The sequence below is a fragment of the Theropithecus gelada genome, chromosome 3 (assembly GCF_003255815.1).
Source record: "Theropithecus gelada isolate Dixy chromosome 3, Tgel_1.0, whole genome shotgun sequence".
Classification (NCBI taxonomy): Eukaryota; Metazoa; Chordata; class Mammalia; order Primates; family Cercopithecidae; genus Theropithecus; species Theropithecus gelada.
This window is the reverse complement of record NC_037670.1, coordinates 15136485-15153067: the sequence shown is the minus strand read 5'-3', so window position 1 is coordinate 15153067 and position 16583 is coordinate 15136485. Positions and strand designations below refer to the sequence as shown.

The 16583-nt window shown below is 44.7% G+C and overlaps 1 protein-coding gene across 1 annotated transcript in view; it reads left to right on the top strand.

Annotated features, from left to right (window-relative positions):
• Positions 1–16583, top strand: part of LMTK2 (lemur tyrosine kinase 2) — a 111208-nt gene that overhangs the window by 58765 nt on the left and 35860 nt on the right. Inside the window, exon 7 of the mRNA XM_025380119.1 lies at positions 12784–12917. Within this exon, the coding sequence (XP_025235904.1) occupies positions 12784–12917 (134 nt within the window). The remainder of the gene's footprint in view (positions 1–12783; positions 12918–16583) is intronic.

Here is a 16583-nt window from a genome sequence, read left to right as displayed (position 1 = left end):
TTACATAGTGGTTTGTTACACTCCAGTCCCTGTGCTAACCTATTTAGTTGCCTTACCACACTTAATGATAACAAACTCCAGAGTTAGGTGCCAATATTTGTCCATACTTTACATGTGATGGCCATGTTGTGGATCAAGTGTATAGCAGAGCCAGAGCCAGAGCTTGGATCTAGATGTGCCCCTCCTAAGAGCTTGAACTGGGCTTGAAACATCTTGAAACAATTCAACCCCCTGAGAGCGCTGAATCTCTTTACCTCAAGTACTCCTGATCCGTCAGCATCTGAAAATAGCAAATGTATGTGACATTTATATGTTTAAAGAATTAAATTTATTTTCTTAAAAACTTTATTTCTTAGCATGATAATATTATTTATCGAGACAGTTGGAAAGATTGTTCTTTGTGCAGTTTTATGAATAATTTCACTAGTAATTTCTATGTGAAATTTCCTCTGAACATCTTTTCCCGCATGCAGAAGATTTCGTCTTTTTTAAAAGCCCATTTTTAGCATGTAATTGTTATCTTCCAAAAACAGTGGTGAGCTGTTAATTGGATGAGTCAGGTTTTAATGGATTTCTTTGCATCATCTCAGTTTTCAGAACATTAAAACTTCCGTGGCTGTGCATAGAAAAATAGGAGTACCCCAAAACAAATTCCCAGTTAAGTCAAATAACATTTTCATCTGTTTAAAAAAAGAACAGTAAGCATCGTGATTTTTTTGTTTTAATTCCTAAGTGTGATTCGAATATTTCTCTCATTGGCAGAGGTGGTTGATTAATAAACTTGGTAACACTAGCTTTCGTTGGATTATGTAATAGTGACCCTCAAATATCTGTGGCTCATAGCAACTAAGTAGTTCTTGCTCGTCTTAGGTGTTGGCTTTGAGTCAGCTGTGGCTCTCTTCTGGGCTGCGTTCGTCTTCACTCCAGGATCAGTGTTTTTTCGTGCCTGTAGATGCTGGAAAAGAAAAAAGAAAAAGAGGCCGGGCGCGGTGGCTCAAGCCTGTAATCCCAGCACTTTGGGAGGCCGAGACGGGCGGATCACGAGGTCAGGAGATCGAGACCATCCTGGCTAACACAGTGAAACCCCGTCTCTACTAAAAATACAAAAACTTAGCCGGGCGAGGTGGCGGGCGCCTGTAGTCCCAGCTACTCGGGAGGCTGAGGCAGGAGAATGGCGTAAACCCGGGAGGCAGAGCTTGCAGTGAGCTGAGATCCAGCCACTGCACTCCAGCCTGGGCGACAGAGCAAGACTCCGTCTCAAAAAAAAAAAAAGAAAAAAAAAGAAAAGAAAAAAAAAAAAGAAAAGAAAAAGTGTATTCTGATGTCGTTCCTTAAAGTATTGTTTCTGGGTCCTCTGGGTCAAGTTTGTGAGGTTGTTTAAGTCTCTCGTATCTTCTGATTTGGGGGAAGGAGTGTGGAGGGGGTTTGAGTCAGTTTTCTGTCGGTTACTGAGAGAGGCTCTGGTTATAGATTTTCCTTATAATTCTGGTTGTTTTTACATTTTGGTGCCGTTATGTAGGCATGAACATTTAAGGTTGGTATAATTTCCTGTAATTTGAACCTTCTGTCATTATGAAGGGGCTCTCTTTAAGGTTAAAAGCGTTAATAAAGATAAAGTCTGCTTTTATTGATACTGATATAGTTAGACCAACTTTCTTTTGGTTAGAATTTGCCTGTCAAATTATATTTTTGTCAATCCTTTTCTTCTCTGGTTTACACCTCTTGTAAATAGTTTGTTGTTAAAAATTTTTTAAATCTTGCAATCTTGGTCACTTAAAATGGAATATGTAGTTCATTTACATTTCTTGTAATTAGTGCGATATTTGTAATTTTATCTACCTATTTGGTATTCTTTTTTGTACTGTTTTACAATTTTTCTTCTTTGCTTTTTTTCTATTCTTCTTTGGAATTCTCAATTGTTTTTGTTTGTTTCAATTTTCCCCATCTACATGATATTTTCCTTAATTTTTTGTGTGGTCACACTAGAAATTACAACATGCACATTTTTTAACCTAACAAAGTCTAAAATTAATATGTTAATCCTGCCCCAAAGGAGCTGGAACCTCCTAGAGCTCTCTCTCCATGTAAGGAAAACTGGAATTACACCTACTTTTCTGGGCCACCCCATATTCTCTGCCATTGTGGAGGGTGCTTATTCATTGGACACTTAACTGGAGTAAGGCAGCTGCACCCTGGAGATGCTGAGACTCAGTGTGCTTGTCCTCCAGGTCCCCCAGTGAGAGGTGACACATGATCAATTATTTAGTAGAGGTGTGAGAGCTAAGAGGAAGGAGTTCGCACTGGGATTTCTCAGGGGTTTATTGCATATTATTATATAATTGGTTTTGATAATCTCAACATGATCAGAGTTATAAAATGTATGATCCTAGGTTATTGTGATATAAAAATAGCTTCCTTTTAGTCTAGCTCTGTGTGACCCATGGTAGGTGATTTTGGCACTGACACAGAATCAACAAAAAAAAGTTAGGACACAGAGACGTGCCCTTAGGTGACGAGGCAAGTCTGCTTGTCAGAGGCCCACTATTCTGAGATGTTTCATGTTGCCTTTTTTGGTCCCTAAGCTCCTTATATTAATTATAAATAACAGTTGAGGCATATTCTTTGTGAGTGACCATCACAGAAATAGAGCTGGAGTCAGCGTCTATTTGACAATCGCCCGTTTCCGGGCTGATGGAAGTGGCTTGGAAAACTATCTCATATGTTTTAGCATTTTCCAGTTCTTCTTTGCCCGTCCGCATCTGTCCCTGAAAGTTCCAGTAGACAATGTTAGTTTTTTCATACAATGGTCAAAGACCTTGGCCACTCCGCTTCATGTTTTTTTCTGAATGGGTTCAGAAGATGGGCTTTGTTTTAATGCTATTTTAATTTATTTTTTATAGCAGCTGTCCTTTTTGGGAGTAGTAATTTAACCTGTTTTATAAAGAAACACAAAAACATAGCGAAATAACTCCTTATGTTACCACAAGTGACCCAGTATTGACAAAATTCTAGAGTATTATTTATATCTTTATCTTTGTACAGACATCATTTTTATGAAAATATAAGAAATACATCTGTTCTTTAACTCAGCATCCTTGTAATTTTTTCCCCAGCCATTTTAGAGCTCAGACTTAAATACATGTTATTCAAATACTTAGACTAAGTAGTCAAAGCGTAGTAACTTTAACCTAGATTTGATTGGCTCTTATACTTTGGGGTGAATATTATACACACAGCCTTCTAGAATGAACAGATGTGACTTCATGAAACACATTTTACGTGACCCTCGTAAGTCACTCGGGGATGTTCACTTATGAACATCCCGAGGAGCTCTGGACCCCACCAGAAACTTCCACTGGCAGTGCAGAGCTAATAGCTGTGTTTAATTGTACATTGATCAATACAATTTTTTAAACAATCATTGTTCCTCAAATAATTAAAAATACAATTACTATATGATCCAGCCAGTTCCACTTCTGGGGATATATACAAAAGAAGTGAAAGCAGACCCTTAGGCAGATATTTGAACACGTTATTCACAATAATGGATTATTATCGAAACCACTATTCACAGTAGCTGGGAGGTGGAAGCGGCCAAGTGTCCATCGATGGGTGAATGGATAAACCAAATCTGCTCTGTGCAATAGAGGATTATTAAAAGGAAGGAAATTCCAACACAGGCTACAGCATGAATGAACCTTGAGGCCATTATGTGAAGTGAAACAAGCCAATCACAAAAAGACAAGTTCTGTGTAATTCTACTTACAGGAGGTACCTAGAGTAGTGAGATTCTTAGAGACAGAAAGTGGAAAGGTGGGTGCCAGGGGCAGGCTGGGGCTGGGAAATGGGGAGTTGTTTAATGGGTGCAAAGCTTCAGTTTTGTGAGTTGAACAAGTTCCGGAGGGGACTGGCGGTAATGGTTGTGCAGCAAGGCGAATGTTCTTAACTCTGGAACCGTAAACTTAGACATGGTTACAATGCCAAGTGGTATTTTATGCATTTTTTTTTTACCCCAGTAGAAAAAAGATGGATAATTACCTCCCACAATTTAAGGCGCCGTGTCAGGTGTTACCTGTGTTAAGAGGAGGCTAGGATGCCCTTTGGAAATCTTTGGTTATCACTTGGCATGGCCAGTCTTATGTCAGGGTCAAGGTCATAAACACAGGGTGCCACCAACTTGTCCAGCGGTGAGAGGTCACATTGTTTCCTTGGTCAATTTCATACATATCACTTCTGGGCCCTCGTAAACTTGAAGAGGAACAGATTTTCCAGCAGCAAGGACTAGGGGCCTGACAGGGTTCTTGACACTGAAGTCCAGTTTCTCTGGGCTCCCACTGTGTGGCAAGAGCGGTCAGGTAGCACCAGCCCAGGGAGCCAGAGAGGATATCCACCTGAAGGGACCAAGGGTTGTCCCAAGGGACACACCAAAGTCTCACTTTGACACTGAGCCTGGATGACCCAAAACCTGCCCAGGAACAGGCCTTTCTGATCAGAGGGGCATAACCCAAGGCAGGACCTGCCCCCTGGCCACAGTCCAAAGGACACAGAGGGCAGCGGACCGGGCTCTGTAAAAAGCTGCTGTGGCCATGGTGAAGGACTGGCTATCTCTGCCTGTCTTAGCAGGTCAAGAGCGATTGAATGAACAGTGGCCTTTTCAGTCGTCATCCTGCAGTCATCGTGCCCGGTGATAACATCTCCCAAATAGAAAGGAGAACATATTTTTGCACTTACTTAATTCCTTGTGAGATGGAATTAACCAGCCTGTTTTTAAAAGGCACTTAATCATGGAATTTTTATGAAAGTAAATGAAAACTCTTCTGAGTGCTTTTGGTAACTGGCCTGCAGCCACAGATTTGCATTGCTGACGGCGGCAGTGTTTATGAGAGGAGCCAAGAGATGACTGGAGGGTGTTTTATAGAACTTGTTGCCATGGCAGGTACACACCGCTCTCACGTGAATATCAAGGCAATGAGACTTTTGATTAAGGATCACTCACTCAACAAAAGTGGATTGAGCAAATTCAAAGTGCCAGAAGCTGCCTGGTGCTTTGAGGAACACAGAAGTGAATAAGCCCCTGACTTGCCTGCTCTGATGTTCGTTCTGCCACTCACTGGTTTATCACCTTGGAAAATTCCTTAAACTCTTCTGTAAAATGGCAGTAATACTGTCTCCCCTTAGAACTGCCCTGATCATTAAGTAAGATGATGGATGAGATTACCGAGCACAAGGAGTAAGTCATGGCCATTTTTAGTTATTAAAATTGATTGATTCTAATTATTAAATAAATAGAAGTACGGGAGTCCTAACCAGCATCACTGGGGAAGGCTTTGCAAAGGAAGTGTGGAGACGGACGTTGTGCCCTGGTGGCGAGGCCGGCTGGGTCTGTTGGGAAGGCTGAAGAGGAAGGGGTAAGGACAGGGAACAAAGCACTCTGGAGACCGGGCTGCCGGCGGGGGAGAAAGAGGAGGATGTAGACTAACCTTTGCCACATCCTAATCTTTCTTATTGGTCAGCAATTTCTTCAGCTCCATTACCTGGCTCTAGAGCAGACGATACTGTGTTCTTGAATGTTGTATACTGAGCTCTTTTACTAAATTCAGCCAGTAAAACACGGAATCAGTTTCTGAAGGCAGTTCGCAGTGGAGAACGGGAGGGCGCCCACTGGCTGTTCTTTGACAGCAGCGTGTTGCTCTGTGGGACTTGCACTCTTCCATCTCTCATGAAGAGCGGTGACTTGGGGGCAGAATCAGAGGAGCTTAGACTCTTGGGCTCTTAGACCTGGAAGGAACCTTGGCCACTGCCCACAGCGGGGAGTACGATGGGGAAGGTCTGAGCTTTCTGGGTCAGGCCTGGTGCTGGGCATTTAATGTGTGTTCCGATCGAGTGAGTTGTCTTGACAATGCCGTGAGACGCGTAGGAGTAGCTTCAGTCTACAGATGAGGAAACTGAGGCTGAGAGAGGGAAGGGACTGACCGAAGAATCAGACCCAGGCCGCTGTGTCAGGGTTGGTGCTGGACTAGCCTGAGGGCGCAGTTACTAGTGCCAAAGTGAGTGTGCTTATGGGTGGCTTGATTTTATTCTAATTTTATTGTATTGTTTTAAAATTAGAGATGGGGTCTCACTATATTGCCCAGGCTGGTCTCAAGCGATCTTCCCACCTCAGCCTCCCAAAGTGCTGGAATGACCCGGCCCTGTGTGCTTTTATACCAGGTGGTTTCATGCCACCACCAGCGGGAGGCCTCCATTTTAGAATCAGCCTTTGGTGCAGAAATGCCTAATTAATGGGCAGCTCTTCTTTATGAATGTAGTTATTAATAAGCCCACGCACCAGGGCACCTCAGGTCAGCAATTTCTCCTCAGGCACCAGGCACACCAAGATGGATGACGTGTCATTGCCCCTAAGGAGCTCATGTAGAGAAGAGGGGACATGGAGTCATGGTGGAACAGGCGTGAGGAGGGCCAGGGGCACAGGTGGACGGGGTCCCTGACCAGAGCCAGCAGAGGGGAGGCCTGTGCTGGACGACCACATGGGTTGAGGTGTGGGGGTGACTGGGTGGGGTCTCTGTTCCCAGTCCCTGGGTCTGCCCTGTTCTGGTGCCTGGCCCTGTGCTGGGACCCTGCCAATGGCCTTGGCCCTCCCCATACCTGGCTGCAGCCTGGGCACTATGGCCTTGGCCCTTGCTGACAGTCTGCTCCAGCTGCCTCTAGCCAGGCCCTTCCTGTCTTCCCTGGTACCTGCTCCCCCTCCCCTGCATTTCGTCCATCGGCACTGCTTCCCCATGTGTGTGGCCAGCCTGCTCCTAGGTCCTGTCTTCTCCCCGTCACTGCAGTGACAGGTCATCGCTGCTTATAACCAAGGTGTGCACCTGTAGCTGAAGCACCAGTGACATGGGGTGGCCGCTGTGATCTCAGCAGAGGTTCTCTGGCGCCCTCCTATGGTGCTGGGGCAGGCTGATGGGGGCCTCACTGTTGTCTGTAAAAGTCTAAAAAGAAAAACACTTTTAATAGAAAAAAAACTTACAGAAATAAAAATATTTTTGTACAACTGTACAATGTGTTTTTGTTTTAAGCTAAGTGTTATTACAAAAAGACTCAAAAGTTTTAAAAAATTAAAAAGTAAAAAAGTTACAGTAAGCCAAGGTTTATTACTGAGAAAGAACAATTTTTTATATAAATTTAGTGTGGCCTAAGTGTCTCTTGAGCCCAGGAGGTCAAGGCTGCATACAGAAATACTTGCCATCTTGTTACAGTGGCTTACACTATTCGGTGCAGTAACATGCTCTATAGGTTAGAAGCCTAGGCTGTAGCAAGAAACCACCCTATGTAGCCTTGGGGTACAGTAGGCTGACCATCTAGGTTCGTGTGATGTTTGCGCTCTGTGACGTTTGCACGATGGTGAAATTGCCTAACAACACATTTCTCAGAAGGCATCCCCAGTGTTAAGTGATACATGACTGTATTTTAACTGAGTTTTAGAATAATCTAGACTCTCTGTTCTCAAAGTAACATTTACTATACAAAGATAAACTTTCAAAGAGAATCAGATTTTACTTAAGGAATATTATTTTTGGCCGGGCGTGGTGGCTCATGCCTGTAATCCCAGCACTTTGGGAGGCCGAGGTGGGCGGATCACGAGATCAGGAGATTGAGACCATCCTGGCTAACATGGTGAAACCCTGTCTCTACCGAAAATACAAAAATTTAGCCAGGCATGGTGGTGGGCGCCTGTAGTCCCAGCTACTCGGGAGGCTGAGGCAGGAGAATGGTGTGAACCCGGGAGGCGGAGCTTGCAGTGAGCTGAGATGGCGCCACTGCACTCCAGCCTGGGCGACAGAGCGAGACTCCATCTCAGGAAAAAAAAAAAAAAAAAGAATATTATTTTCCCAAATTAAGTGTCTTTGGCTAGCTTTAATGTACAGAGTAATGAAGTAATAAATTTAAAAGCCCAGTAAAAATGTGAAATTTCAGATTTACTCCTAAATTCATTCTTCTTAGATTATTACATGGAAATGATAGGATGGGGCTGCCTTGGGAAAACAGTTGTCCCAACTTTAACCTGTAGGGCATCATTTAGAATGTCTGCACAGGTGTTTTTTCTTTTTTCTCCCATTCATTAAGCAAATATTAAACACATGCTGTGTGCCCAACACTGTTCTAGGTTCTAGAGACACAATAGGGAATAGATGGAGTCCTAGCCATATCTAGCTTGCTTTCTAGTGGTAGAGACAGACAAAGAAAACAGCAGAGAGGAACCCAGGCTATCACGGTTGGATTTATGTTTTCAGGGACTGGCTTTGGCTGCTCAGGCGAATGGGTGCAGGGAGGCCGCAGTGGGACTGGCGCAGGCATGTCCTCAAGGTGGGGGCGTGCAGGGACCAGCACCACAGAAGCGGAGGCATGAGAGGTAGTTTGAAAACAGACCCAGAACTTGGTGACGGGTTGGATGTGGCCCCCTAGAGGCAGAACTCACCAATGACATCTTCACTTTTTGTCTGACCCACTGGGAAAACGGCGATGCCGCTTACTGAGATTGGCGGAGGTTTGTGCCGAGGACTCTTAGACAGCAGTGAGGGAAGTCGAGTCAGGAGATGAGGGGCTGGGCTGGAGAGGTGTACGGGAGGCATGGACTTTCAAGCCATGGGGTGGCTGAAACCCCTGGGCAGGGAGCGTCCCCAGGGCTGAGGACCAGGACGGAGCTCTGGGGTCCTTACGGATCAGCGAGAGGAGGGAGAGCCAGTCGGGAGGCCGAAGAAGGAGCGGCCAGTGGGAAAGGAAGAAACGCAGGAGGTTGCGGTGCCCGAAGGCTGGTGACGAAGGACGTGTTTAAGCAAGGAAGGAATGGACCCGTCTCCATTAACGCTGGTGAGATGAGACCCAGCCAGCTCTGCTTGGGGAGAAGTGGGCAGGTCACTCCTTGATAGGCCTGGCCAGAGCAGCTGCCACTGAATTGTGGATGAAAGTGCTTCTGATGGGGGCGAGGGGTTCCTCAGCAAGGAGCCAGGACCGACCAGGCTTCTGAGGAGTTTAACCACAGAGAGGAGAGAGAACTGGAGGGCTGGGGAGGGGAGGGCTGGGTTTACCTGGGAGGTGTTTGGGCGCCAGAGCAGAGAGAAGAGATGGACTCTCGAGAAGATTGAGCTTAGAAGGGCACAAGGACGAAGAATCCATGGCAACCAGAGAGGAGATGATGTATAAGGTTATGGATGCCAGTGGGTGGGGGGGACCAGTGGAGCTGAGAAAAAATAGACGCAGGCAAGAGAACTGCTGGGAGGGAAGAGAGGCCCCGGGCTGCGCGGAGGCGTGGCGGCGTCAGCTGCCCCAGTATGCAGGTCTTCTGTTTCATTAGCAGAAGCGGGGGTGTTGCGCTGTCTGTATCATTCTTTCATCCTTTCAATAAAATTATTGAAAATTATGTTTTTTCCCCAGAATCGTCCTGTTAAACATACAGATGACTTTAATTTTTCAGTTCCAAAAGCTATTTACTTGTTAACTTTTTGCACTGTTTTGAAATTAATTCATTGCTCCCAGTGTCCTGCAGAAAAGCTATACAAAGCCCGCCCTGGCCATTCGTGTCAGCATTGAGGAGGGGACTTGCAAGGAACCCATTTACAGGTGTTTGAATGACTCATTCCCCGAAGGCATTGCAGGTCACTTGCTCTGTTGCTGGAGTGCTTGGTGTAGCGCTCTGCTGCCATCTAGTGTCATAAGTTTTCTTTTGGGAGTTTTTTGGGGGGTTTTGGGAAGCTGAGAAATTTATAAAACATGGATAAAGGAATGTTTATTTTAATTCAGAATACTTTGCTGTTCTTGGTGTGCTTTTTTTCTTTAAACAATGGACCATAATAATCACCATTATTATCATCATTATATCACTAAGCACCATTAAAATAAAAATGAATCAGATATCTAAATATAGGTTTGTCCGTTTTGGATAGAATGAATCAAATTTTAGTACTTGCTTAACATAAACATCTTGACTCTAATTAAAGATTTTATGTTGATTTTTCCTTTTAAACTGCGGTACCAGGGGAGCGCTACTGACCTTTCTGGAACATAGAACTGACCCTGGATCTTACACAATCCATCACAAGTCTCATCCGTGAGAACTATGACCAGGGGCCTCCAGTAATCTTTGATGTTATTCCCTATTCCTGGGTTAAAGATATTTTTGCCTGGAAGGTACTGATTTTATCTATTCTTAAGGAAAACCCCCTTCTGTTGATTATATTCTGTCCTTGAGTGAAATTTGGGAAGTGAACTATTATGGAGAGAAGACATTTTAAGAACAGCAAGTGGTGGTGAATATACCTTAGGTATCCTTGAGAAGCAGCCACGCCCAGTCTGTGCTTCCTCTGCCTTCATGGCCAGAGCCGCAGTTCACTGCCTGCCAGCAGCTGCTGTTGGTTTTGAAGGCTGGCCAGATTCGGCCCAGCATAACCATGTTTTCGTGTGAGAGCAATTTTTTCCTTAGATGGGTGTTGGTGGCGGAGGGGTTAGGCAGAAGAATTTCATTGCCATTTCATTGGTAATGTAGGTAGACTTGGGCTTTGTTCATGTTTACTTTCTGTACAGGGTACCTTATGAAACTCCCATCTGCCTGTAGTCCTGGAGTTTTCTGCTGGAATTTTTCTGGGTGAATTTAATTGTCTTCTGAATCATTTGTTGTCCTTCCAACTCCCAAGCTCCACAGAGCCTAACCTGGATGGAGGGTCATATTCATATGTTTTTACAAGGAAAAAAAAAATGTCTGTTTCTCCTCTGGAGTGGCTTCTGATTTCGTTGGGAACAAAGGAGAGGGCACCACGTTTGGAAGGAATGTGTGAAGGACAGTGATACCAGGTGCACGGCACCAAGGGAAGGCCACTGCTCCCCTAGCAGAGCAGTCACGTGACGCTTGGGAGACCCCTGCAGATTGATGGGATTGACCTTCAGTTGTTTTATATTCATTCTTACAAAATACATTGATGTTGTCTGCATACTGATTTAATTCACTTGCTAAATAGAACTTTCTTGACTAGCTGGTAAACTGAAAAGTAGAATTAGCACAGCCCTACCATTTATTAGCTCTGTGGCCTTGGGCAAATTTCTTACCCTCCCTAAGCCTGAGTTCCATATCTGGTAAACATCTCAAATTGTATTTGCAGTAACAAGTGCAAAAACTCCTAACACAACGCTTGGCTCAGGGCTCAAAGCACAAATGGTGGCGACTATTAATACCAACATTATCACTCGTGTAAAGATCTTGGAAACTGGGAATGTAAACAAATTTAGATTCTTGGAGTGGACCTAGAAGTTACCTCAGAATGTACTCAGTATTAAATACAGGCAAATGTTTGTAAAGGAATACTGTGTTTTAAGGTTTTATTCTGGGAGGTATTTGATAAATCGACTATCTTCAGTAACAGTTACAAGACATGTACTCTTTAGTTGGTCAAGGAAAATGTCCTTCCTCAGGAGTCTTTTCTTTTTTCTTTTTTTTCCCTGCTCTCTGCCTCCAGGAGTCTTTTCTTGACTCAGATTTAAAGAACACTGAAAGCCATTGGCTTGCTTTCTAAATTTTATTAACTGACTCGAGGAAGCTTTAATTTGGAATGAAATTGTATCAATAAATATTTAATCACGTGGTAAGGAGAATATGGAAGATTTTATTCCCTCAAAAGGGTATTCCCCATAACAGCTATACTGTAAACTCCCCAAAACATAATGTCCTAAATGAAAATCATGAAATAAAGGCCGGGCGCAGTGGCTCAAGCCTGTAATCCCAGCACTTTGGGAGGCTGAGATGGGTGGATCACGAGGTCAGGAGATCGAGACCATCCTGGCTAACACAGTGAAACCCCGTCTCTACTAAAAAATACAAAAAACTAGCCGGGCGAAATGGCGGGCGCCTGTAGTCCCAGCTACTCGGGAGGCTGAGGCAGGAGAATGGTGTGAACCCAGGAGGCGGAGCTTGCAGTGAGCTGAGATCTGGCCACTGCACTCCAGCCTGGGAGACAGAGCGAGACTCCGTCTCCAAAAAAAAAAAAAAAAGGAAAATCATGAAATAAAGACAGCATAACAGAGGGAAGTCTTGGAGGAGGCCTGGGGAGCCCCACAGTGTCATGGCCGTGTGCTGGGTGTCTGACTGTAAGTTTGTTTATTTTCCTGCTCAGGTTGCTCCCCTTTGAAGAGCAGGCTTGTTAACGTGGTGAGTTTTTCCTGGAGTGGCTGGAATGTTCTTTCTCTTCACCATCTCAGGACAGCACAGGGTCCTGGGAAAGGTGGGGGAGACCTGAAGCAATTGTTGCTGTACTACCTGGACGTCTCCTTTCCCGCCCATTTTTCTTTCCTTCTCTCCCACTCCATTGCTCCTCCAAGCTTTGGCAGTAGCCACAGCGCCTTCTTGATGAAGCGCTCACTGCCCAGGGGCTGCCTGGAATCCATAGAACAAGCAGTGTGAGGTGGCACCATTTCTTAACATTCTCTGTGTCATCTCTTAGGTAACCTGGGAATTTCTCTACTTCTGCACAGCATTTCGTTTAAATGTGCATCATTGCACAACTATCTTTTTAAAAACTGTTTTGTTTTCCATGTGTTTATATAACAAAAATGTTAACCAGTTAGAATGTTCCTAAAAGCATAATAGTGGTCTATACTTTTGCAGTGTTGGGTTGGAACTTCTTTAAATACGAACAAAACAAGTTTCTAATAATCTTAACAGTTAGTATTCACTGAGGCACGTATTTAAGTGCTCACTTTGTTCCTGTGGTTCGTTTTGAAACTCAAGCGGGCTGACTTTTGCAGGGCGACCTGAAGGCGTATCTGCGCACCGAGCAGGAGCACATGCGGGGGGACTCACAGACCATGCTGCTGCAGAGGATGGCGTGTGAGATTGCCGCGGGGCTGGCCGCCATGCACAAGCTGCACTTCCTGCACAGGTGGGTCCCTATGCCAGAGGTGCACGCCCCACACAGCGCCGGCGGGACAGTCCAGAGAGGCTGCCGGGTTTGTGAAACTTAAGGAGGACAGGTGGCAGGATGAACCCAGCTCATGCAGGTAGAAGCGATCTTGTTCTTGCCCATGTCTGGATGAGGGTTGAGTTGGGCTTCATTGAAACCAGTACCAGGGAATAAGATGTCTTAATATATTTATTATTTCCAGAATTTCAAAGAATGTGAACGGTTGTACCTGCCTCAGAGTTGGGAGTAAACAGTCCCGATCCACCACGTGACACCTTGCGTGTTTCATCCTTGCCACACCAGCTTTAGGCTTCTGGTGCTACCCGCCCAGTTTCTCAGTGCGTCCCAGTTCACATTCCTGAGAGAGGAAGAGAGAATCTCTGGGCCAGCAGCCTCTGTGTGCACAAGGTCATAGCACTGAAGGGTGGGCTGTAGGTGCCCATTCGGAAGCAGAAGTGTCACGGGGTCCGATCTGAAGAGGCCCCCCTGGGTGGGGGGTCGGGCTGCTTGTGGGCAGCACAGCGATCTGTGTAGCACATTTCTGTGGCAACCTTCCAGGCCCCACTTGAATGACCATAGTTCTTTGGAGCACGTTGTATTTTGTTCAGATCATCGATGGTGATTTTTGTAATTAAAATACCAAAGGACTTGGAGTCCTATCTCAAATGATGAGTCTGTTCTGTGAACCCAAAAGGAGATTTCTGCTTACTCTCCTCTAGGCTTTTCAGCTGTGCTTTATGTTTAAAAACAACACAATACGTTTAAAATTATTTCTTAGGTCTCCAGGAAAACCAGGCAGTATTTCTTTAATTGACTTTAAGTAAATCATTTAACTCTTAGTAATCCATTGGCCTAAAAAGGAACACCTGTGTGTCTTGACTTGAAGGGAGTGTATGAAGTATTCTATTTTTTTTAAATTTGTGTATTATGTTTTTGAGACGGAGTCTCTCTCTCTTTTTTTTTTTTTTTTTTTTTTTTTGAGACAGAGTCTTGCTCTGTCACCCAGGCTGGAGCGCAGTGGCATGATCTTGGCTCACTGGAAGCTCCACCTCCCGGGTTCACGCCATTCTCCTGCCTCAGCTTCCCGAGTAGCTGGGACTATAGGCACCCACCACCACACCTGGCTAATTTTTTGTATTTTTAGTAGAGACAGGGTTTCGCTATGTTAGTGAGGATGGTCTTGAACTCTTGACCTCGTGATCCACCCGCCTTGGCCTCCCAAAGTGCTGGGATTACAGGCGTGAGCCACCGCACCCAGCCGAGACAGAGTCTCTCTCTATCACCCAGGCTGGAGTGCAGTGGTGTGATCTCAGCTCACTATAACCTCCACCCCTGGGGTTCAAGTGATTCTCCTGCCTCAGCCTCCTGAGTAGCTGGAACTGTAGGCACATGCCACCAGACCTGGCTGATTTTTGTATTTTCAGTAGAGATGGGGTTTCACCATGTTGGCCAGGCTGGTCTCAAACTGCTGACCTCTGATGATCTGCCCACCTCGGCCCCCCAAAGTGCTGGGATTACAGGTTTGAGCCACCGTGCCTGGCTTGAAGTATTCTATTTTGTAAAAAGCAGATTTCACAGTAATATATTTGTAGTGTGATTCCATTTTTTTTTTTTTTAAGTATGAAAACACCTGGTTGTATTTCTAGAGGGGTGTGTGTATAAACAGGCATGGAAAAGTACTGTGCCTATCAGACTCTCAACATTACTGCAAGGGGGCAAGGAGGAAAATTATTAACCTTCTTCTTACACATTTATATCTTGTTTGATTTACAATAGTACACAAATCATTCTGGTAAAGTGTGTTTTTTTTTTTTTTTTTTTTTTAAAGACTCAAAAAGTTACCAGTTTCTTAAGACCCAAAGCAGAATCCCTTACATGAAACTTTATAAAGATTTCATAATGGAGAAAGCCTGTATTTAGTTTTTGATGTATTTTATAACAGTTTATTGTCTAGTATAATTTATATTGTTAATATCTTACAAAATGCAGATAATTACTGATACTGGCTTAGGAATTCTTAAATTTTAGAGAAGGGGGTTTAATTTTAAAAGAGCATCATATTGGAATCAGCAGTGTAAAATTGTCAAAGATGGCTAGAATCTGTGTGTTTTTTAAATTGGCAAAGATGTCAGAGTAAATAGTATTTTCCTATGAGTTTCAAGTTAAAGTTTTACTTAATTTCAAATCTTGTGGACTTGAGAACAAGTAAAGATGATGAGTAAATCACATAGTTTGGGTTTTGTTCAAGTTCTAAAACTCAGGTTAAAGAAAATCCTTGAGGCCGGGTGCGGTGGCTCACTCCTGTAATCCCAGCACTTTGGGAGGCTGAGGTGGGCGGATCACCAGGTCAGGAGATCGAGACCATCCTGGCTAACACAGTGAAACCCCATCTCTACTAAAACTACAAAAAATTAGGCGGGCGTGGTGGCGGGCGCCTGTAGTCCCAGCTACTCTGGAGGCTGAGGCAGGAGAATGGCATGAACCCGGGAGGCAGAGCTTGCAGTGAGCCGAGATCGCGCCACTGCACTCCAGCCTGGGTGACAGAGCGAGACTCCATCTCAAAAAAAAAAAAGAAAAGAAAATCCTTGAAGCCATTGACAGCTGTTTTATTTTTTTTTAAAAAAAAAAAAAAAAAAAAAGGAATCATATCTATATTAAATTTCCGTTTGGGGCAAAGTTTTGTGTTTTAAGATCTTTTTTGTCAGCATATCATATAGTATATTTTTAAGTTGGAATTTAGAATATTTATTGGTTGACTTAAATTAGGACTTCCTCTGTTGGTTGAAGACAGAACAACCTACACGTCCAAGTAAAGTTCTTAACTCCGTTTGGAAACTAATCTAGTAAGGCACTCGTGGTGAAGTTGTATTTCTACCTGTTCTTTAAGAAGAGCCTTAACCCGGAGTCTCAGGAGCCTGCGTCTCTGAAGTCGTGCATGTGACTTTTGGAAGGCCGTGTAAACAGCAGGCGCTGCCAGCTTGCTGCTGTGCCATTCCACTCACCTTGCTGGCCTGGAGCCCAGGACTTGCTGTCCCCTGCCTGCCAGTCTCCTGAGCAGCCTGTCCGTGAGATGCCACCAGGTCACTGTGATGGGCTGAGCGAGGGGGTTCCTACAGGCGGCCTGTCTCCTCGCAGCAGCTCATGGAGCTGGAGACCTGGAGTGGGTAGCCTCACGGAGTACCTGGGTGACCATTGTGTACAAAAGAGCCTCTGTAGGATTTGCCCGGTTGTAGCATTACAGTTACTTTCTGCTGAGCAACACTGGGGTTAGCGTGCAGTGAACTTCCCCTGCCTGCAGAATTCAATGACAAGGTAAGAGGCAGAGAAATACATTTAAAATCCAGTGACAAGGTGAGAGGCAGAGAAATACATTTAAAATCCAGTGACAAGGTAAGAGACAGAGAAATACATTTAAAATCAAAGCAAAATGCACACCTGTTGCTCACTACCGCCCCAGCAGGAGAGTGGAAATGTGCGTTCTCGTTTGGCATGGTGTTTGCCGTGTTCCATGCATTTGCAGAACATTCCGTGAGGAGTGATTTGATCGTCAGGGCCACCCCAAGCAGCACGAGGCAGGTGCCATTATTAATGCCACTCACAGAGGAGAATACCGAGGCTCGGGGTGCTAAGCGGTTGGTCTGTCTC